This window comes from Protopterus annectens, chromosome 7.part0 (genome assembly GCF_019279795.1).
Source record: "Protopterus annectens isolate FY-2018-M chromosome 7.part0, PAN1.0, whole genome shotgun sequence".
NCBI lineage: Eukaryota > Metazoa > Chordata > Ceratodontiformes > Protopteridae > Protopterus > Protopterus annectens.
The window spans coordinates 906,267,479-906,290,959 of record NC_056739.1 but is presented as its reverse complement, the minus strand read 5'-3'; the positions used below and the strand labels follow the sequence as shown (position 1 = coordinate 906,290,959).

The following is a 23,481-nucleotide window of genomic DNA, read 5'->3' as shown; positions in this document are numbered from 1 at the left end:
CTGCCGATGCACATCAAGGGTGTGCAAAAGGTACTCCCCTCTGTTAGAATGTTGAGGGAAGAAAACCGACAGGTCAACAGATTGGTTAATGGAAAAGCCAGAAATGACCGTAGGCAAGAAAGATGGGTCAGTACGAAGGGACACCCTATCCATGTGGAAGATCAAGTAAGGACTCTTGACACTCAAAGCCTGCAGCTCAGATACTCTTCCCGTTGAGTTAAGTGCTACTAGAAGTAAGGTTTTCCATGACAAAAAATGCAAATCACATGAATCAAAAGGCTTGAAAGGAGAACCTGTGAGAGACTGAAGTACCAACGTCAAGTCTCAGGGTTCTAAGGGAGGTTTAACATGTAATACTCCTTTCAAAAAGGTCTTGCATAGGCGGTGTGCCATAACTGAAGAATTATCAAGATCATTATGAAAACTGGTGACAGCTGCTAAATGTGCAGTGATCATCGAAGCTGAGGCTCCTGCATGCAAAATAGTAGTCAGGTATTATAGGATCTTTTGAACAGGCATAGAGGAAGGGTCGAAGTTCTGATATCTGGCCCAGATAGAGAACCTAGTCCATTTACTAGAATAAACTTTCCTAGTGGAAGGTTTGTGTGAAGCCAAAAGAATTTCACGAACAGGAGATGGGATGTCAGGCAGCCTGACAATCATTGGAAGTGAAGGAACCAAACTGTGAGCTTGAGACTGTGCAGGTTCGGATGAATCAGTCCCTGAGGATGAGATAACAGCTCTTGGGAATGATCTAGGATCCACGGACTGTGAATCAGATGAGGCCATAGGGAAAACCCAGTGGCCAATCTTGCGTTAGAGCGTCCCTCAGTGGTTCCCCAGAGGGGGGATCAGGGCAAAGTAGCTTCTGCATTTGTAGTTTGGGGGGGGAGCAAGGCTTGCCCCAGTGCTGGAAGATCTTATCCGTTGTTACAGGGTTGAGGGATCACTCATGAGGCATCAGGATGTTCCTAGATTGTCCGCAATAAGGTTGGAACTCCCAGGAATGTGTGTTGCTATACAGAAGTGGTTGGAAGCTATCACCCAGTGCCAAATCCTCATGACTTCCCAACACAGGGGGTAAGACCTGGTTCCACCTTGCTTGTTGATATACCAGACGACTGACATGTTGTCTGACTGAAATGCAATGGTCCCAGAGGGTAGGGGCGCATGGAACTCTTGCAATGCTAGGAGAACTGCCCTCAGTTCCAGGACATTTATGTGCAAATTGGCCTCCATGGGGGACCAGGTGCCTTGGACAGTCTTTCCCTGGAAATGCCCCCCCCCACCCTAACAGGGAAGCATCTATGGTCACCGTGGCAGTGGGCTGGGGAAGACAGAACAGTCGATACCAAAGATTCATTAGTGGGTTTATCCACCATAACATTTCTTCCTTGCAACGATTTGAAAGATGTAACATGTGGTCGAGTGGGTAAATTAACAATGACCATTGTGCAGAAAGGAGACACTGTAGGATTCTCATGTGCAGTCTCGCCAGTGGTACCAACGTAATGACAGCCGCCATGGATACTAAGAGTTGCAGTACAAGATGTGCTGGTACATAGGACTGAGAAGAAGGTCTTTGATTTAGTGTGTTACGTTCGAAAACCTGTGAGGGGGGAGAGAATCTTGACATGATGTTGTGTTGAAGACCACTCCAATGAATTCCAGTGTCTTCATTGGAGACATTGAGATTTGTCCTTGCAGATTGTAATCCCCAAGTGGACAGTGAGACCTTGAGTATAAGAAGATTCCTGGTCGGAGTGGTAAGGAGTCAATTGTCTAGATAGGGAAACACCTGAAATCCTTGTAGTCAAAGATGAGCTACCACAACTGCCATACATTTGGTGAACACTCGAGGGGCTGTCGAGAGACCGCATGGCAGTGCCCTGAACTGGTAGTGATTGGCTCCCAGCCAGGAGCAGAGAAACCTCCGGGAGCAGTGATCCATCTTTATGTGGTAGTACGCGTCCTGGAAGGTCTATAGAGCACATCCAGTTATCCCTCCCTAGGAAGGGAAGAATGGACTGTATCGTGACCATCCGGAAATTTTGAAGTTTGATACATTTGTTCAACAGGCCGAGTTCCAGGATTGGTCTCCAGTCCCCTGTCTTTTTTGCACTAAAAAGAAACTCGAGTAAAACCTGGATCCTGTCTGGACTGGTGATACTGGTGGGATGACTCTTTTCCTTAGCAGCTTTTCTATTTCTAAGGCTGCTAATTCCCTCTGATTGGGTGGTACATCAGGGATGGGAGTTAAATCAAATGGTATTTGGTAGCCTCTGGATATTATTTTCTGCATCCAAACATCGGTAGTAATAAGATGCCAGGCTGGCAGATGCAGAGAAAAACTACCCCCGACTGCTTCCAAAGGAAATCAATCGGGCCGCTGCTCAGGAGGGCTGGTAGGTTCTGCTGGAGAAAGAATATCTAGTGCCCTGGTTACACAGACCCCCTCTACCCCAAAAGGGATGTCGTCCATATGAGTTACCCCCAATGCACCAGGGGTATTGTTCACCACGAGTGTCACAAAAAGGTCCTTGGGATTTCTTGAACCACATTTTCCTCCCTTTTGGTTCCTGGAGTAGGACCTCTGGGGGTTGGAAAGGCGTACGCCCACAGCACACAAGGTCTTTCCATTTTTCTCACTACGTGTAAATGTGTCTCGTACTTTGGATCCAAAAAGTGCAGATTCGTCGACAGTGCATTGACGAAGGAAGATTTAAAGGGGTCTGCAAAGTCACACAACCGCATCCAAGCATTACATCTCATAACAACGCCTGATGCGGCAACTCAAGCTGCCCCCTTGGTGGAGTGAGATATCAAACGCATCGAGGAGTTTGAGATGGATTCAAGGGTAGCTAGCTGTGAGGCGACAGTATCACGCACCTCATCGAGCAGTACCCCACCAAAGAGGGAGACATTTCTGAAATTAGGTCTCTTTGGAGGCAAGTAAAGTGTGCCAGATAGACCAGTGACTGAATGGTGAATGTCGCTGAAGCATAAGTCCATTTCCCTGGTCTGTCCATGGTCCAGGACTCTCTGTTTGGAGGATGGACGGTGGAACTATCTTCTGCCAGTTCCCTCTTGTTGGCTGCCACCACGACCATAGAATCAACTGTCAACTGCTAGGATCAGTGGGGCTGGTCTTCAGGTGTAGATAACATTTTTTGTCTGGCCTCTGAGGGACAGGTTCTACGTTGTCTGGGGCATTCCAGGCACACTGCACAATGATTTTAATAAGGTCATCTGCCAGTGGAGTCACCCAGGAACTAGATGGCTGGGCATGGAAGGCCTGCAAGAACACTGATTCCTCAGAAGAAGGGTTATAGAACTTCCAGTCTCCCCACTGCTTGAGGATTTCAAGAATGTCTCCGAATGAGATGTTGTCTGGGGAAGACCGTGGGGACCCTTCCCCCTCATTACAATCAGTGTCTTTGATGATAGATTCCTCCCGTGAATCAACGTGCTTCCTCTTGCACCATTTCTTCTGGGAGGACTCCGGAGAAGGGGTTCCCTTCAAAGAGGGGGTCCAAAAATAGTGGGTTGGGAGAGGTGCATGCTAGAGGAGTGTTCTGATACTGATGTCACTGGTGCTGACTGCGAGTCCACTACCTGTACAGCAGGCCCACCTGAGGAGGGATGGAAGTCCGGAACCGTGAGGGACAACTCTGGAACCGGGGTCACACCTCGCCGTGAGGAGCCCACCCCCCAGATGAGGAGCTCTGAGACAAATGGAAGCTGTCGGAGCCATGGACATAGACAGCGCCAGCGAGAAAAAGAAGTTATGTACCTACCATAATGTTCCATGTTAGTTGTCTTGCTGTTTGGGTTCGGAGCCGATCCTCGGCTCCAACTCGGCCATCTTCTATAGCTCGAGAGCTGTTTACTGGCTCGAGGCTACCCCTTATCCCAGAATGCCCAGCATCAGCTACCCAGATCTCATTTGTGATAGCGCACACTAGACATAAGTAGAGTAACCCGTTACTAAAACTGGTTGTCCAATACACCTAAACAAGGAAAGAGTTTTATAAATTACCTGGCATGTGAAGTAATAAAAGATGCTCAGCCAGTGAAAACAAAAGGGAACTCCTCACAATCCTCTAGGAAGGGGGAAGGAGGGAGGGATGCAAGAAGGAAGGCGAGATGAAGACAACTAACATGGAACGTTATGGTAAGTACATAACTTCTTTATGTTAAGTTGTCCATCTCGCCTTCGTTCTTGCTGTTTGGGACAGCGTCCCTAGCACCTAAAATCCTGGGTGGCTCATTGGAACAAACTCTTTAGAACAGTAGAACCAAAGGAAGTTCTGCTCTGGGAGACCATATCTACCTTGTAATGAGAGATAAAAGTGTGGGGGTTTGCCCAAGTGGCAGCTGCACAGATTGAGTCTATGGGCAACCTAGATTGACAAGCTACAGAGGTGGCTAATGCTCTAGTGGAATGACCTTTTGGTTTAGCTGGTAGCTCTTTATTTCGTAACTGATAAATAAAGGCAATAGTATCAGATAACCATCTGGATAGGGTCACTTTAGAAACTGGAAGGCCCTGTTTGTTGAAAGCATAAGAAAGAAATAACTGGTCTGACTTTCTTAGTTCCTTAGTTCTATACAGGTAAAAATGCAATTGTCTGTGTACATCCAATTGGTGGAGCTTATATTCTGCCTTGTTGCTGTGATTAGGAAAGAAAACTGGGAGATCTATGGATTGATTTAAATTGTTCTCAGAGCAGACTTTAAGAATAAAGGATGGATTGGTTCTCAGAGAAAAACTGTCCTTGTGAAACACCAGGTAAGGAGGATGAACACATAGTGCTTGAAGTTCTAAGACATGTCTAGCTGAAGTGATAGCAACCAGAAAAAGTGTCTTCCAAGAAAGATATTTTAAAGAGGGTGATGCTGTCGGTTCAAAGGTAGGCAAAATTAAGGAGACTAAAACTAAATTGAGATCCCAAGGAGGGAAAGGATCTCTAACTGGGGGTCTAAGAAGAGATGTTCCTTCCATAAAGGTTTTGCAGAGCTTATGAGACATTATGCTAGAATTAAACATACCGATATGAAAATTAGAAACGGCAACTAGTTGTACTCTAATGGTAGCGGAAGTCGCACCAGACTGAAAAAGCTGTACTAGAAATTCAAGAATTTCATGGACTAGGGCTGAGAAAGGATCCAAATTTCTAGATTCTGCCCAGTAAGAAAACAATTTCCATTTACTAGCATACGTTTTCCTCGTAGTAGACTTATGTGAGGAAACAATAATATCATGGACTGCTGGGGAGATACTGGAAAGCCTGGCTAAGGTTGGAAGTGGAGTAACCAAGCTGTGAGCTGGAGAGTTTTAAGGGATTTGTGCAACCCGCCTGATTGGTAAATCAGAATATCTGGAACCGGGTCTAGAATCCATGATTGATCCAGAAGGTGGAGGTGTAGGAACAGGAACCATATTTGTTGAGGCCAATATGGGGCCAATATGGGGCAATGAGGATCATTTTGCAACCCAACGATTTTGCTTTCTGTATGAATCTTGGAATTAGGGGAAAAGGGTAAAGCAGTCCCTGAGGCCAATCATGGACTAGAGCATCTCTGGGTATATGACCTGGAAGAGGAAGTAGGGAGAAGTAGCTGCTGCATTTGTTGTTGAGAGGAGTGGCAAATAGATTGCAGCAAGGCTGTCCCCATTTGCAGAAGATAAGATACGCAACTTCCTGATTCAGAGACCACTCGTGAGGCATGAGGATAGCTCTGCTGAGCCTGCCCACTATAATGTTGGATTTCCCAGGGATGTGCATTGCTATCAAAAACTGCTGGGAGGAAATCGCCCATTGCCACAGTCTGAGTGCTTCTCGACACAAGGGGTAAGACCTGGTCCCGCCCTGTTTGTTGATGTACCACACCACTGACATGTCCGTTTGGAATGCAATGGTCCCGGAAGGAAGAGAGTCTTGAAGGGCTTGCAACGCTAGGAGAACCGCTCTAATTTCTAGGACATTGATATGCAGCTGGTACTAGTGAGGTTGCCAAGTGCCTTGGACTGTCCTGCCTAGATAATGCCCCCCCCCCCAACCTATCAGGGAGGCGTCCGTGGTCACTGTGGCTACCGGAGGGGGTTGTAGGAAAGGACTGCCCTGAATTACTAGTGGGGAGACCATCCACCAAGAAAGGTGTCTTTTGCATGTTTCCTTGATCAAGATCATGTGAGACATGGGTAGTTCCTAGAAAGACCACTGCGTGAAAAGAAGCCACTGAAGGATTCTCATGTGGAAATGCGCTAATGGGACAAGAAGAATGGCAGCTGCCATGGAGCCTAGAGCTTGGAGGACATGTCTGACTTGAACCCTTTTGCTCTGCATTATAATTAACACTTGTTGATGAAGAGTGGAAACTCTTTCCTGTGGTAATCTTGCAAACATTTCTTTTGTGTTCAATTCTGCTCCTATGTATGTGATAGACTGACAGGGCAACAAGGCAGATTTTTTGAAATTTACTGTAATGCCTAGTTGAGTGCATGATGTGATTGTATAATCCCATGCCTCTAAGAGTTGACGCCTGGTGGTAGCAGTCAGGAGCGAGTCGTCTAGATAGGAAAACACCTGGAATCCTTTACGCCTCATGTGAGCCGTGAATACTGCTATACACTTGGTGAACACCCTGGGGGCTGAGTTGAGACCAAAGGGCAGAACTGGTAATGACTGGCCCCTACCCAGAAGTGAAGAAATCTCCTGGAGAGTCTGTCCACCTTGATATGGTAGTACGCGTCCTGAAGATCAATCGAGCACATCCAATTGTCCTAACCTAGAAAAGGGAAAATGGACTGCAGTGTCACCATCCGGACCTTTTCTTTTTGTACAGATTTGTTCAATCTGCTGAGATCCAGTATAGGTCTCCAGTCCCCTGTCTTTTTTGGTACTAAAAAGAATCTTGAGTAAGTTCCGGATCCTAGTAGGTCTGCGGGGACTTCATGAATGGCTCTTTTTTCTAGCAGTCTTGAAACTTCTGTGACTGCTTGATCCCTTAGATTGGGTGTGACATCTGGGATGGGCTTTTTCGATTCTATGGGGGATTGATGGAAGGGAATTTTGTAACCTCCAGATATGATGGATAGTACCCATTTGTCTCTTGTTATATTTTGCCAGGCTTTTGGGTACAGTGAAAGTCTTCCCCCGACTGCCTCCAGAAGTGAGCAGTCAGCAACCCTTCAGGGATGCTGGAAGGGTTTGGCAGAGAAAGTTTCTCTGTCACCCTGGTTTTGCAGTCCCCCTCTGCCACGAGGGCGGCATCTGTTATTATTGTTTCCCCCTCTACCCCTGGGGGAAAAAATCACCACGTGTGTCAGGAAAGGGTCCCTGGGATTTTCGGAACCACAGCTTTCCGCTTTTCTGACCCTTGGGATAAGGTCTGAAAGGAGTGGAAAAACAGACTCCCACGGCAGAGAGAGTCTTGCCTTCCTGCTCACACCTGGTCAACGTGTTTTTCACCTGAGGCCCAAAGAGAAAGGAGCCATCAAAGGGAGCATTGGTGAAGGATGCTCAAAAGGGTTCCGCAAACTGACACAGCCGCACCCAAGCATGTCTCTTGAGAGCCCCACCTGTCCCTGCAGCTCTGCTCGCTCCATCGGCTGCATAGGAAATCAGCCTCATGGAGGAGTTAACTATGGAATTAAGAGTCACAAGCTGAGAAGCTACGTTGGCTGGTGCTCCCTCAGCTGTAGGATCTTGCAGGGTATCTCCAAGCTCTTTCAGGAGATCCCTTTGAAGACGTGTAAAATGGCATAGATAATTCAGGAACCTCAATGAAAAGGTTGCTGAAGCAAACATTCGCTTTCCATATCTGTCCATCATCCCAGACTCTTTGTTCGTAGGATGACCAGATGAAGAGGTCTCTGCTAACTCTTTCTTGGTGGCTGCTGCTACCACCATGGCATCAACGGGCACCCTTTGGAGAGGTATTGCTTGTCCTGGGGGGTTGTAATAAATTTGTTTGGTCTCCTCGGAGTAGGTTCCACAGAATCTGGAGCTGACCAAGCCTTTCGAGCCACTACAGACATGAGTTGATTGAAAGGAGGAGATACCCAGGATGTGGAAGGTCAGGAACTGAATGCATCCAGATATACAGACTCATCCTCAGTAGAGGCTAGGGAAGTCCAGTCCCTCCTCTGTCTGAGAATTTCAAGGATGTCCGAAAAGGAAACATCTTCAGAGGGAGACCTTGGGGACCCTTCTGATTCATCCGTGTCTGTATCTGAAGTGACAGACTCAGGGGAGTCTATGTGCTTCCTCTAGCATGTCTTCTTCCAGGGGGGGCTCCTCCGAGTGATTAGAGGAGGCTACAGAAGAAGAGAAATCACCCAATGGGGTGTCCTGGGGCATAGTTTCCCTATGCTTAGGGTCTGGAGGAGGAGTAGAAGTTGGCACAGAGGCACAGATACCACGGGGGGAGGAGCCGATGGAGCTGGCAATAGAGCTGTCTTGGGGGACAGCACACTCCGCATGAGAGATGGACAACTTAACATAATAAGTACCGGGCTAGGTACCAAGGTATGGATGGTCCAAGCACTGCTTTGGTTCCACCGGAGCCGATGCAGCAAGTGTGTATGGTGCCGACAGGGAAAACACTGCTGTGGAACTGAGACAGTATGCACCGGAGTGGAAGTATCTTGTCCTTGGCAGGTATTTGAGTTTTGGAGCCGATGGAGCCAAAGAAACTGTTGGCACCATGGCTGGGGATGGTGCCGAAGCAGGTACAGTCATCAGAGCTGATGTCAGATCCAAGGACGGCACCAAAGTCAGTGGTGCCGAAGTTGGAACCGAAATAGGGGCGGATATCATGGATGGCACCGAGGGAGAAGACACAGAGCCTGGTGTTGAAGAAGTCTGCGCTGAGAGCGCCGGCAAAGCACGGAGCTGACTCGGTTCCATAACTGACAGAGATGCAGGAACTGAGTGACTCTGTTTGTCCTTATGTTTTTTTTTTTTTGTTTTTTTTTGGTTTTTGGAGGGGGTGAGACCCCTCGACCCAGACAGAGCCTCTGAAAAAGGTGCCTTGAGTAATCTGTTTTTTCCTTATTTTTTTGTCTTTGGAAGGGGTGAGATCTCCGACCCAGGTAGAGCCTCAGAAAAAGGTGTCTTGAGTAATCCGTTTTTCCTTATGTTTTTTGGTCTTTGGAGAGGGTGAGACCTCTGACCCAGATAGAGACTCTGAAAAAGGTGTCTTTTTAAGATAAGTTTATTTTTATGTTCTGCTAGTGTACAATTACTAAAACTAGCACAAATGTCACAGTCCGCTTTAATATGATCCACGCCCAAACAGTAGACACAACGAGCATGTGTATCTGACTTAGGCATCTTACGTCCACACTTGTCACACTGTTTAAATCCCAATTTAGCCTTGTCTGACATAGTAAGGCAACAAGGCTATCCTATAGAAAAATTCAGGGAGAAAATACCAATGATGTTATTTAAAAAAAAAAAAAAATACCACTGGTAAAAAGGAAAGGCCTGTCAAAGACAGGAGAGAGGGACTGTACCTATAAAGGTAAAAAATTAAATTACCAGGGAAAAGGGTAGGAAATAGGCTTAGGTTATAGGTGACAGTGAGAAAAGGCTAGCTTGACTAAAAATTAAATAATTTTGAAGAGAAACTGTTTTAAAATTAACAATTTTCTACTTAGCTTTGAGAAAGATGGCTAGCACGTCTGACTAGGAACGTGGCAAACGAGATCTGAAGTAACTAGGAGAGGGGCATTATGAGTAGGTCTTAGTTGAGAGTTTTTGGCTGGTGCAAACTTGGAAACAGCTGTATCGGTTCCGAGGATGGAACAGAGGTCCTAAGGGTAATGAATAAACAAAGATTTACAACGTCAGATTAGTTATTCTATCAACTTTCTAAGTTTTTAAGAGCAATATTTAAAGTGTCCCTATTTCTGTAACCTTTGTCACCCTTTTATTTATTGCTTTGTCCAGATTTCTTGCTCTAAGAGATATGTCCACAAGCAAGGTTTGATGCATCTGCCTTCAGGGTCTTGCACCTCTTCTTGCGTGGCACTTCCTGGTACATGTACATCTTTTGCGCCCACCATATGAATTCCTTCTGAATGGCTGTTATAATGGACAACATTCTGTCCAATGGATGCAGCTGTTGCAGCCACACACTTCTTACATATCACTGGATCTTTCTCAAGTAAAATGTCACTAAAAAGACCATAAGAGTGGAGGGCTGGCATGTACCCAAGGGCCCCTGACACTTCCCTGGCTATCCACAAATCCAAACGAGGAATTGAGTAGGTGACTTTCTCTAGTGAGGAAGACATTGCTCTTTGAAGTATCTAACACTACTCTTAGAAAGGTCCTGACATTGTCAGATGCAAAACTAGACTTTTGATAAAGGATGGAAATACCAAGGCTAAAGAGACAAAAGACAGTTAGATTCTAGAGCCTTCCTTAGCTCATACTGGAAGAGGCCTTGAAGGATGTAGATGTCCAGATATAAGGTCATGTGCACTCCCCCTGCAGTCTGACATAAACTGCTGCTAAGCATATGGTGAATATCTTATGAACAGTAGAGAACCAAAAAGGCAAAAAGGTGAATTGAAAATGTCGGAAACCTGCCAAGAACCTTAGGAACTTAATGTGTGGCCCTTAAAACTGAAAATATGTAGATAAGTATCTTTCATGTCCAAAGTGTCAGTAAAGGCTTTTGGTAGCAGTAAAGCTAACAGGGACTAGAGGCATCCTGAATTTCTTTAACAGTAAGAACTTGCTTCAGACATACAGGCATAATATGGTTTTCTAGTAAAACAAAACAAAACAGGTACGACAACACACAAGGGCTTTTATTGGTAAAGTAATGGAACAACAAACAAAAAGTCTAAGCTCTTTCACCCATCCAACTCACTGGGCATCCTCAGAGTAAGAAATGTAAAGAACAGTTCAAACTCTTATACAATAACTCATATACACACCCCCTAGGCTAAAACCAATCAAACAGACTAAACTAATTAATATTAATGTAAAAATTAAAAAGTTGATTATTAAGTTTACAAATACAAAACAATTTATAGAAAAAACACACAATAATAAACAAAAAACAGAAGTTAATGAAATAAGTAGATAATCAACTAGCCATATATATATATATATATATCTCTATACATATATATACATATATATATATATATATATATATATATATATATATATATATATATATATATATATATATATATATATAAATTTCTCTGTCCCTTCAATTGTTTGTAATGCAATACCTTACTGTTTTGAAAATGGACTTAAGCAACCTTAGTTTTAAATAACTTACTTATAAAATAGTCTTAACTGCAAAAAGTATTGTTGCTAGTCGATTATGTTAAAATCCTGTTAAAAACCATAAAAAAAGTGTTTTACCTATATATATGCATGTGTATATATACATTATGAATTATATGGTTCAGCTAACAAATGGTTCAAAAAACAAAAAAACAAAGTATTGATGTTTATATACAATAAGACCTATACTTCAAAATACTAGAAAGTGATATATGTTCATTTATGCCTGGGGACCTAGATGCATCAAGTAAGAACTTGCTTCAGACATACAGGCATAATATGGTTTTCCACAAACCATCTTTTCTTGGGACTAGGAAAAGTCTGAAGTAGGACCTTGTTGCTTCCTTTCCTGCTGTGAACCAATCTTCTGCTACAGAGAACAGCAGACAGCCCATCGCCTGGGCCTTCTAAAGCTTTCTGTCAGCACGGAAATCAGGTATCCCACCAAATGAAGGTAAACTGCTGAGCTCTGCTTTGTATCGTGAAACAGTCAGCCCCTCATTCAAGTGTTTATTGTTGAGGCAAACCACTGACTTCAGAAAAAGGTCAGTCTTACACCTATTAGATGAGGAAGGTGGAGTCACGAAGTCAGTCAGAACAAGGGGTTTCTGTCTTGTGAAGGCACTGCCCCAGCTCTACCCTGTTGTTTGCTGATCTATTTGCCCCTCTCCAAACACCTGCCTTGGTCTGTTTCCTTAAAAAAAGCCATTGTTTTGTAGAATGATTCATAATTTGCTGGGGAGAGCTGTTTGAAAGAGCAACTTCATTTGGGAGTTCTTTTATTTCTCCTTAGGTTTTTCTTTTTTTTTAATTATTATTTTGACAGGTGTCTCAAAAAGGGAAAGTATGTTTGTGGCATCATATCAATACTTTATAGCATGCTTGTCTATATGTCTGGATTTTTTCATACTTACAGAAGCTTTAATACATCTTCCTGATACCTGTAGTATGTGGATTTGGCAATTAACTGCCTTTAAATCCACAATAGCAGAGATATACATCATCTTATTAAAATGATGAGGAAATATATTCTCTCTCTCATTAAAAAGGGTGTTGCTGGTTGATGCCAGTCTGGAGTCTCTGGAGTCTCCTCACATTATCACAAGTATGACTGCAGAGTCTGTCAACCAGTTTTTGCAAATATATTTAGCCATTTCTTCCTGCACTGTAAAAGCAGCTAAGTTCACTAAGACTCCACTTAAAATGCTGTCACAACTGGTTCAAAGTCTCTCAAAGGAGATGTCCTCAGGCAAGGCAGGGAACTCTGCCAACAAGGATTCTCCCACATCTGTGTCATACTCCAAGGGAGACTATATCTGGGATGAAAAGGACAATGCTTGGTCCTCTTCTTCCCCAACATTTGAGCTGATAAAGGATCAGGTGAGGATCAAGAAAAGCTGTCTCTCTTTGCTGAATAAGAGGTATCTGAAGAGATATGCCCAATGACTAATAAGGGTACATCAGCAGTCTATCATGTGGTCACATATTCCTCTGCAAATTTTCTATAAATCAAGCTGGAAAGGTCATATGTCAAAGGGACTGACCTCCTACGGTCAGATGCCCGATCCAAGCAAGCAAAGAACTTCAAGTCTAGGGATCTGGAGCCTAAATTTGAAAACAATCAGTGAACACTTAGAAACTAAGGGCTACTACACAAAAATAACAGAGAAACCTGGAGAATAGCTTTCCAATTAGTCTTGTGCTGGACAAAGACCGATACTTGAAGACTGGTGAATGTGATGTAGCAGTAATTAATGGAGACGCTTGGCACAAACATTGAAGCACTACCCCACTGCTGGCCTCCAAAAAGGATATGACAAATGTCTGTGCCACTACAGCAGCTGTAGGTGCTAGATCCAGGGGTACATCCAAAGGTGCCTCCTGAAAGTAAGAATCATTAAGCTTATTCAGGCTTGATGGGATCACACAGGCACTGTTCACACAGCATCTTTTGAGACTAGCTTCACAGGTTGTACATCATATTGTGACACTTTGAGCTTCCTTGGCCCTAATGGGGAAATACATCCCTGTTGCTGAAGTCTAAGGGACGGACACTTCATGACTCAAAAAGGACTTTCTGTAGCTCCCATAAACTTTAAGATTCTTGGCTTTGCTCGAGGGCTTTTATTTATCAAACCACTAAGGGGCCATCATCTAAGCAGCCATGAGACTGCTTTGTGCTCATCAGCATCCTGACAATGAGAGCAATGTTCACTATGATCCTAACCCCCACCTCCAGTGGTAACGTAACCATTCACATTACTGTAAGGCTAGCATATGCTCACTCCCCCACATGCAGACAGGAAGCATCATCACTGGTTTATGATGAGCTTCCACTCTACAGCGTGGTCTTGTCACTGGAGCCACAGCACAAGCTGGCTGAGAACTATCCTCCTCCAGGATGGTTAAGCCCATATTTTCTGCCTGTGCCACTAGTTGTTTTATGTTGTTTTATCTTTTCAGCATTGGTGCAGCATTTGAGGGTCTTGTTTTTAAAAGAGAAACACTCTTTGAAGGTGGACACAGCATGACATTCTCTGAAACAGAACAAGCAATGAAGGTGAAAGCCCTTTAAAGAACCTGCTGACTACGGGCATACTTGTTGGCAATTATCCTCTGGGAATGTCATCAAGCCTTAGAAAACCCCAGGAATACTCATTAAAGACATAGCACTGCTACAAATTATGGCACCGGTAGAACAACATAAAATGTAACAAAATGTAAAGAAAAAAAATCCCCCCCCCCAAAAAATCGCTAAATTTCTACTTATCAAAATGGGAATCATGTGGATAAGACTGATATAATGTATTCTGTAAAGGATACCATATATCTACAAAAGCTTCATCACTTTCCTCTCATGTTATATGTCTGACCTATAACCTATGCACAAGTCTATGTGCTCAGACTTAAGGGATGCACGGATGTGAAATTATTCACAGCTTCCTCCAAAGTGAAAAGGACTGAGGGTAATACTTCAGGAAGACAGACTCAGACAGAAATAGAAAAAAGGAAGAGAAAGGAAAAGTAAGATGGATCCACCTTCAACAAATACAACAGAAAGAAAAAAGATGGGGGAAGGAGGATGAGTGTATATACTGAAATAGTGATTTATTCAAAATGTCTACTGTTATGGCAAGTTCTTACACAAATATGTTCATCATCACTGCTCTAAGTTCATCATTAGATCACTGTTGCAATACTACTTACATATGGGAGAATATATTTTATGCTGACAGGTGGAGGTTTGAGGAGCAGAGCTAGAGTCCAGTAACACTTCAAGCATGGTTCAGGGAAAACCTGCTCTGACTCTAGAAAAAAACATCTACAAACTAATGTTTAGTAAAAGTGTGAAGAGGACAAAGTAGTTGCCTCCAGGAGGAATTTGAGTTAAGACCCTAGAAAAATGGCCCAGAAGAGGCGACAGCTCTGGCAGTATGCACTTTGACCTAATCCTAGAGAGTTTTACCATGGTAGGAATATCAGAAAGACATAGGGAGGGTAATCTACCAAGAAACGGTATGTTTAGAAACTGGAAGGTCCACCTTTTTCCCCTCCAGAGAAATAAACAGTTGGTCAGATTTTCTGATATCTTTTGAGTTCTCCAGGTAGAAACTAAATTGTCTGTGGATATCTAGCAAACGAAGGATTCTTTCCTCTTTATTTTGGGAACTGGGAAAATGCAGGTAAATGGAAAGACTGATTTAGAGACATTTCAGTGACAACTTCTGGCATAAAAGTAGGATTAGTCCTCAACCTCTTAGTGCAAGATATCTGGACAAAGCCTAAAATAATGAGGGGACAAAAGCCCAGAAATAGGGACAGATTTTAAATACTGTTCTTATAAACAGTGAAACTTGCTAGAGTAACAGGATTTGTGTTAGCATGTATTTTCTAAAGGATATGAAGTCTGAAACTCAAATGTATATCATTACTTAGTGACTTCAAACCTCAGTGATTTGTCTGAAAAAACATGTTTTGAGGAAAATACAAAAAATATGAGGCAAAAATCTGGACAATCGACAGGTATGGTCCTAAGGCTAACCCTGACCTTATAAAACACTAGGTAAGTGGCAGTACATGTTAAAATTTGAAATGCAGAAAAACTTTTAGCAGAAGTTAAGGCTACTAACAGATATGTTTTCTAAGCACAGCATTTTAAAGATGCAGAAGAAACTAGTAAAAAAGAATGTAGGGTCAACTTTGCAAGAAAAATTTTCAGGTTTCAAGGGGCAAGCTGATTTCCTGGGAGGTCTAACATGGAGGATGCCATTAAGAAATTGTTTAGCCTCATAACACGAAGAGGACATCAAATGGCAGACAGGCTGAAAAGGCTGACAAATGCACCACGATAGACATGTATGCCACACCTGAGTTGTGTAGCTCACACAAATATTTCATGCAGTGGGGATTCCACTAAGACATGGGTCCTGTCCACTTTTGCAGCACCATACAGAAATTTATTTCCATTTACAAATAGAAAATGTCCTGCTGCAGGTTTTCTTGCCATGTTTATTACCTGTAGCACATCCTCAGAATAAAGGTACCTAAAAGGAATTAGAAGCCTTTCATCCAAACTGTGAGGTTCAGTGTCCTTAAGTTTGTATGAATAAGAGAGCCCTTGTGTTATGTTATGTAAGCAGGTCCATCCTGTGCGGTAACTTGTGACTGCCCTTAACTAGATGAAAAAGAAGGGAGAACTAATGCTGCCTGGGCCAAAAGGGAGTCACCAACAGTGTCTTTGGACTCTCAGAAGGAACTCTGAAATGAAGAGAAGGCATCTATTTTCTAAGGTTCCTTGCATGAAGCTCAGGAGAAAAACAGGCTGAGATTTTGCTCAGACAGAAGGCACAGATATGTATCTGGGAGGCTCTCCACTGATGATCAGTTTGAAGGAAGATCTTTTGGTTCAGTACCTCATCATAAGGGTCTGCTTTGGATCTGCACAATTAATCTACCACTGAGTTTAGTTCTGAAGGGATGTATACAGATTGAAGATACTGACGATGGTGAACCACAAAGTCCCAAGACATCATAACAAGCCTGCAAAGGACATAAAATATTGTTTCCATCTTGTCTGTTAACACAGCACATAAACTATAGTATTGTCTGTTAAGATATGAAGCCCTGGAGTCCAAAGGTGATCAAGAGTCTGGAGGGTGAATATCAAGTCTTTCATCCCTTTGATGTTTATATGATTGCATCTGTCTGGTTTGGACAAGACTTCCTGAACATTGATGCCATTTGTACAGGCCTCCCTCATGCAAGTTCTATAGGATTTGTTGATGCCATTTGAAAGGGAAAAGGAACACAAACAGGAAGATCAGGACTGTTTCTTACCTGGCTGATATGCCAAAACAGTTACTTAATCTCAAAAGATAAGAGAAATACAAAAAAAGAGAGAGGATGTCAATGTTTTGTACAAACTAATTTAAGGTTGTTGTTGTGTCTTTCGGCTTTTCCCGGTTAGGGGTCGCCACAGTGGAACTCCGGTCCGCTAATGATTGGCAGTTGACTTTTACATACTGAGTTGCCAGCCCTGACGCACAACCTTCAACGAAGGTACACCCATTCATGCATGTCTCCACGCAGAAGACGCTCTAGCTGAGAGTCGAACCGGACAGCGTCTTACTGTGAGGCAACAACGCTACAGCAGCACCACCACCGCAGGTACAAACTAATTTAAGGTACCAATGGATTTTCCTCATGTGGAATCTGGCAAAGGAATCATTTGGATTGTGGATACCATGAAAATCAGGTCACACAGAATCTCTCTTGAAGAGGTCATTCATAGATTTGTGAAGCATAGAAAGTAAATTGTCAGAAAATGGATTTTTTCCAGAAGCAGGAAAGTCATCATGTTGGAAGCATCCAAAAACATCATAAAAATACCAAAAATTGAGTGGGTTAAAGGATGGATTTCTTAAGGTTCACAGTGAATCCTAGGTGGAGAAAGTTGTTGCTGTGAAATGTAAATCCTGAAGAATCTTTTGAACTGAAGTGGCCTGAATCAGGAAATTACCTAAGTATGGATACATGTGGATACCCTGGCACCTGAAGAAGCCTTTAAAATGAGCTAACATTTTCTGAAAACTCATGCAGCTACAGACATTCCAAAATACAAAGCAGTTCATTGAAAGTGATATCGCAATGCATCAAATCTTAATAATTTTCTGAGGCTGAATGAATAGGAATATGCAGATAAGCACTCTTCAGGTCTAAGGTAACCAAAAAGGCCTGAGGGAATATCACAGTAAAAAGGTTTGGCAGAGTCAACACCCTGAATTTTGGTATTTTTAGAAAAACGTTCAGAACTAATAAATCCAGTATTGGTCTCCACATATCTTCTTTTCACAGGACAAGGAAAAGTCTGGAGTAAAATCCTTTTCCTTCTTGATGGAAAGGAAGAGGTCGCAAAGAATTTGAAGGGCCATGCGTTGCTGGTTTGAGGAGACCTAAGGATTTTCTGATAGCACTAGAGGGGAAATCCAGTGTAGTCTCTACCCATTCTTTATGGAGTCCAAAAGTGTTGGATGATATTGTTCCCTGATGAGGAAGTCTGCCTGAAAGGCTAGGAAACGACTGACCAAGGTGAAGGGAAGGAGGAAGAGAACAGTTAGAAATTTTAACTTTTATCTGAAAAGGACTGTTTGGATTCCTTGGAATCAGATTTTTTTCTGCATTTTTCTTCAAAAATTTACTTATTTTCTATTTGAGAAGATTTTTAGGTTTTGTGGAAAAGGGGATCACACTGGAGGGTAGTTCATTTGAAACTCAGAAATGGAGGAAAGAAAAAAGTTGCTAAAACTTTGCATTACCTTTCCTCAATCTGTGGTTTCTTGAATATCTCAGTAGAAGAGGAACCAAACAAGTTATCCTTATTTAAAGCAGCATCCATCACTTTGGTCTTGACACCATCAGGTGGATTTTATAGTCTTAGCTAGGCATATCTTAGGACTGATCCTGTAGCAGCTGCTATATAGAGGAAGCATCAGCAGTGTCACACCCACATTTGATGGAATGCACTGCAATCCTGCAACACAGAACTGAGCAAATTCTGTAAATAAGATGGTGTCTGAATCCAGTATGTTTGATCCTAGACATGTTGTCAAAAATAGAAAGCATTTATCTAGTCATGTGAGTACTTTATAGAACATGTCTGGCTTCTCAGGTGCAAGAGGCTGGGATTCAAGAGACAGAGAAGCACACAAGAAGATGTCTTATAAAGCTTCTATGACATGGGGAATAACAGTGGGTTTCAGAATTTCCATATGAATCCAGTCATAATATCTCTTCTGTAATTCAGAAATATGTTTGCCTTCCCAAACAATGTTTTCCACCACTTTATGGATTCTTTTTTTCCAAAAGTTAAGTTCCTCATGAGGTGAGTCTGAAGATATGGTGTCATCTTCAGATTCATAGCCTCCAAGTGAATGGATGTGAGAATAACCGACTACAGGCTCAGAATCAGATTCTAAACACAGTTCTTTACAAGAGGACTCCCTCTTTTTTTCATGGTGGTAGAAGCAGAGGAGAATAAAAATGAGAAGACTTCAAAGACATGAAGACTTTAACAAGTCCTAGGGAGAAGTTATACCACTCCTTTTGAGGATTCCCTACGGGGTAGATGTAACATAAGGGAAGACATATTTAGTTTTTTTGTTTCCTTGCTTTGCAGTGTCTAAGAAAACTGTACAAGGAGGAGCAGACCCCAGACTTACATCTATAAGGATCCCTGGTATGACTTCTTGGATGAGAATTTGAGGAATCTCTTTATTTCTCTCACTAGAGAATGAGTCCTGGTTCTCCCTTGCAGCCTTATCGGCTGTTCAGTTGATCCGAGTGGATATGCTAATTCTCTGCACTGAGTTGACCTCACAGAGGGTCCTGACAGCAGGAATAGGTACAATAGTTGGATGGTCCATGGGCTGGCCAAGTGAATCAATCAAAACAACCGTTTCTAACCAATTGAAAGAAGTGGGAAAATTCATGTCTTTTAACTTCTTATCTTTCTTCCTAGATTGAAGTCTTCTTGTTACACACCAAAGCTTGGAAACATTCATTTTCAACAAAGAGTTAGACAGAAGACAAATAATGTCTAACATATTTGGGTATAAAGGCTTGGCAAATTGCATGTTATTTGAAATTATATTTAAGACCTAGGCAAAAAAAGACCCTTGGGATGCTTATCCTAGTAAGGGATCTGTCAACCACAATCATGTTTCCCTTTCTTAGATTACATGAATTATTTTTTTTTCTGAGGAAAAACAAAGAAAAAGAGGAAGTGTTCCCAAAGGGGGCACCCAATTGCCCATGATTCTAGTTGGGACAGCCCATATGGCTGACAGTGACACACATAAAGTCTCCCTTCATGGACCAGCAGCAAGAACGTTCATAGGATTTTCACATCTGTACATCCTTTAATTACCATCATGTAGCATGTGCCTAGGTCACAGGTAAGACATACAGTGCAATAGGAAGGTGCCTAAGGTTTTGCAGGCTGGTTGGACATATGGTATCTTTGGAAGGATACATCCCATATGTAAGCAATACTACAATAGTCATTATTAATGAACAACTGGTAAGGGCTACATCTTTCCATCTAGTGTCCTGCTGACATCTCCTTGTGCAGAGTAGGGTCAGCAAGCCCTGGGAATATCTGAAGTTCTGTAAGTTAGGCAGGAAGGGGTGGATGTTCACCTGTGGCCAAGTCTCATTTGTTATGAAAAAATACTTCAACACAGATTCTTATGATTAGCACCTAGAGTAAATCAAACACAAAAACGTGTTCCTCACAGCCACTACGGAACAGCCAGTTCAAAACAAAACATTTTTAAATATTACACTGTCTGACTTCAGAGGTAGACACAAAATCTTATTTTGAGGAGAGAAAAACTCATTATGAAGACAGAAATTTAATACGTGCAATATGAGAAGTGTCAGAACCTACAGCATTTTACAAAAAATACGGGAACAGAGGAATTCAAGTTTGATGACATTAGTGATACTGTTTTGGACTGAGCAGCTAACACACTACTTGTAGGCTATAACAAGATAGGACACAGCATGTATACAACAGAACAGAATCCTTCCACTTAATGTCTGCAGTATCCAGGTAACAAAAGTTTTAGTAAAACGAATTTCTACAGCTGCAAATTGCTGTTGAACTCTTTTTCTGTTACACCCAGGAAACAATACAGTCCAAATACCCCCATAATGAAGGCAAAAAAATAGGAAGAAAAATGTGCGCTTTGAAGACCCGTTTCCATTTTTCCCCTAAAACAGTAGCATAGTGTATCTCTTGATAACAAAATGTAAGTATAATTCATCTTTTAGTAAGTACTTCAGAAACCCACCATTTTCACATAGCCAAAACTGCTTTATATGATGATTTTATAAAGAAAATAATAGCAACTATCAGTTTGCAAATCTTTTCAGCAGCAGAGCCAAGTGTCAGTGGGCATTCTAATAGAGCAAAAGTAGAAAAATAGGTAAAAACAAAAAATATTACTCTCATATTCACTACTAATAAAATGTCTGCCCCTATAAATGTGCTTTCTAGATTACTGAAGACTGGTTGATTATACTTGACAATCTGAAAGGAAGTACAGCAATTTTTCTAAATAACAATCACTATTTTAAGTGTAAAAAGCCAACAATGCAAAGTCCCTGCCTCCCTTGAAATGACCAATTAAAATGCTGAAATGGAACACTGAATTACTTAAGTTACCGCTAATAATGTTTAGTTTACACAGTGTGGTTCAACATTTTGCACTGCTTCATAAAACATTTTCTAGACTGTTGACAGTTGACAACATCTTTTGATGGACAGCATTAGAGGAAAAAAGAAAGCTACTGTTAAAAAACGAAAATCCACGTATCCATAGGCTGGGTAACATGTTTTCTGTACAGCCACTGCTTAGCAGACTTCTTTCAGAAACTACAGTAGTAATTTTTAACACTAAAAATATTAAATGCATTCAGTTTTGTCCATTTTCTGAACATGGCTTAAAAGCAGCATCATTTCTTACATTCCTGTTTTATGATATGGATGCCAGACTGCAGGTCATGACCTAAGCAATATTCAGTTTCCAGATAAATGAGCTTATGCTTAAAATTGGGTCACCCCTATATGTCAACCAACATCTGTACTGTAAAGGTAAGCTACAGATCTTTAATGTAGTACAACACAGTTCAGTGACATTTCTGCTTGTGTTAAATTCCATTTATAGTTTCAAACAGATGCATGCATTATTTTGATCAGAAATAAACATTACTTACATTTACTTCTGTAATAGCAATATCAACGATGCTACCAATAACAATTAAGGCATCAAAAGTGTTCCATGCATCAATGAAATAGTGCTGTTAAGGCAAGCATTCAGAAGGAAGGGAAAGACAGGGCAGATAAAAAGGAAAGAAAAAAGTATACAGTTAAAGAAAGGAAAACAAACCACCACTCTTCAAGCACAATGTCATGTTTGAGAAAGTATTATATGGATAATAAAATGTTTTATTTGTTTCAGTTTCTTATTTCTGCTACACAAATTTGCAGTTTATGAAACAGATGCATCCTACAATTTTGCATTTCTGCTCTTCAGCACTTCTTGTTGATTATAAGTAACCTACATGTAATTATTAGGCTATGTAACCCTTTCCCAAACATGAAAGTTAGATACAAAGCAACACACTTCCCAGCTCCTGAATGGAAACACCAGCATTAGAACAGCAAACCTCATAACCTTCTTAAAAATGTAGTTACTTACTACAGGTAACACTAAGTAGTAAGCATTAGAAGCACAGCCCAGGGCTACAGGAAATGTCAGGTATACTCACATCAATTTCACTGAGTACGACATCTATAATGCTGCCAATGACGATGAGGGCGTCAAACGTATTCCATGCATCACTAAAATATCCCTGAACAGACCAGGCAGGATGCAAATATTTTAACACATGTAATCTTAAATAAACTATGCATGGAAGATAATACTAAAAATAATTTTACAACAAAACCCAAATAAAAGTGCAGTAAAAAGAGCTGGCACATACTCCTTTATAAAGTAACAGAAAAGTACTCAGTAAACAAAATTATGCAGTCAATAACAGTGGGTAAAGCAAATATTTTGAACAGTCTCCTGATTTATGTATCTGGATGTCTAAAAGTGGAGAATATAAAACTGTATAAAAAGAAAAAATAAATCATGCAAAATTAATCAAACAATTCATCACTTTTGCGACCTCGTGGAAACATTGAGGGAAAACAGCTAAATGAAAACAAACTTTAAGGCAGTACTGCATACAAATAAGTTAATTATTAAGCAACACACACACTGTAATCAAAACACTTAAGTTAACACTTAGAATGCTACAGTCTATGATGATAATTAAAATGTAGTAAGCGCTATTACTCTACACATAATTTCAAGACACTGCAATTCTTAATGTTTGGTGCACAGCAGAGAAACGAGGTTACATACTGCAAGAATACAAGAAAAAAATACAAGTTTCAAGGTAGGTATAATACATTATGGTTGAATGCACTGTATGTTTAAAGATGGTTAACGGGTTATATGGCCTATCGAATCAATTTCAAGTTTAACTAGTGAGCTTTGCTTTCATAACTGACAAAGCCAGTTTACTGCCAAAACAGGTCTTTGTACTTGTACTTGGGTCTCAAAAATTAGTTGTTAAAACTATAATTCTTAACACTCAAGCCTATACAGCTACAAGCAAACACACAACAGAAAATTTTTTTTGCAGTTTGCTTCATGCACCTTTATTATTTTCAACCCAAGGTCATTGCATCTTGGAGAAACAGCAATATGTAACACACAAAGAAAAACCCATCTTCTTTTTCTGGGAATCTCCAATCCCACAGAACAAAAAAAAAAGTCCAGCACCAACACATCACTGCTATAAGCATGTGACAACACACGAGTTATTTAAGAAAACATAGCAAAGCAGTAGATCTTCAAACAGATCACTGCTGCACTAGCCTAGCATATATGGGTTATTATCCTGCCCAGGATATCATGGCTGGTCAGCTTTCAAAGCTTAAGAGCACCTTCCATGCATCCAAACTGTTAGTCAGCTTGAGTAAGGCATGGAGAAAATCAGCACTCTGGGTACCAATTCCTTCACAGCTTTCAAGCCAACAGAA

At 41.6% G+C, this 23,481-nt stretch overlaps 1 protein-coding gene across 1 annotated transcript in view; it reads right to left on the bottom strand.

Annotated features, from left to right (window-relative positions):
• The window catches only part of CACNA1D (calcium voltage-gated channel subunit alpha1 D), a 5,051,180-nt gene that overhangs the window by 1,547,295 nt on the left and 3,480,404 nt on the right, over positions 1 to 23,481 (bottom strand). The window contains exon 30 of the mRNA XM_044077483.1: positions 22,155 to 22,238. Within this exon, the coding sequence (XP_043933418.1) occupies positions 22,155 to 22,238 (84 nt within the window). The remainder of the gene's footprint in view (positions 1 to 22,154; positions 22,239 to 23,481) is intronic.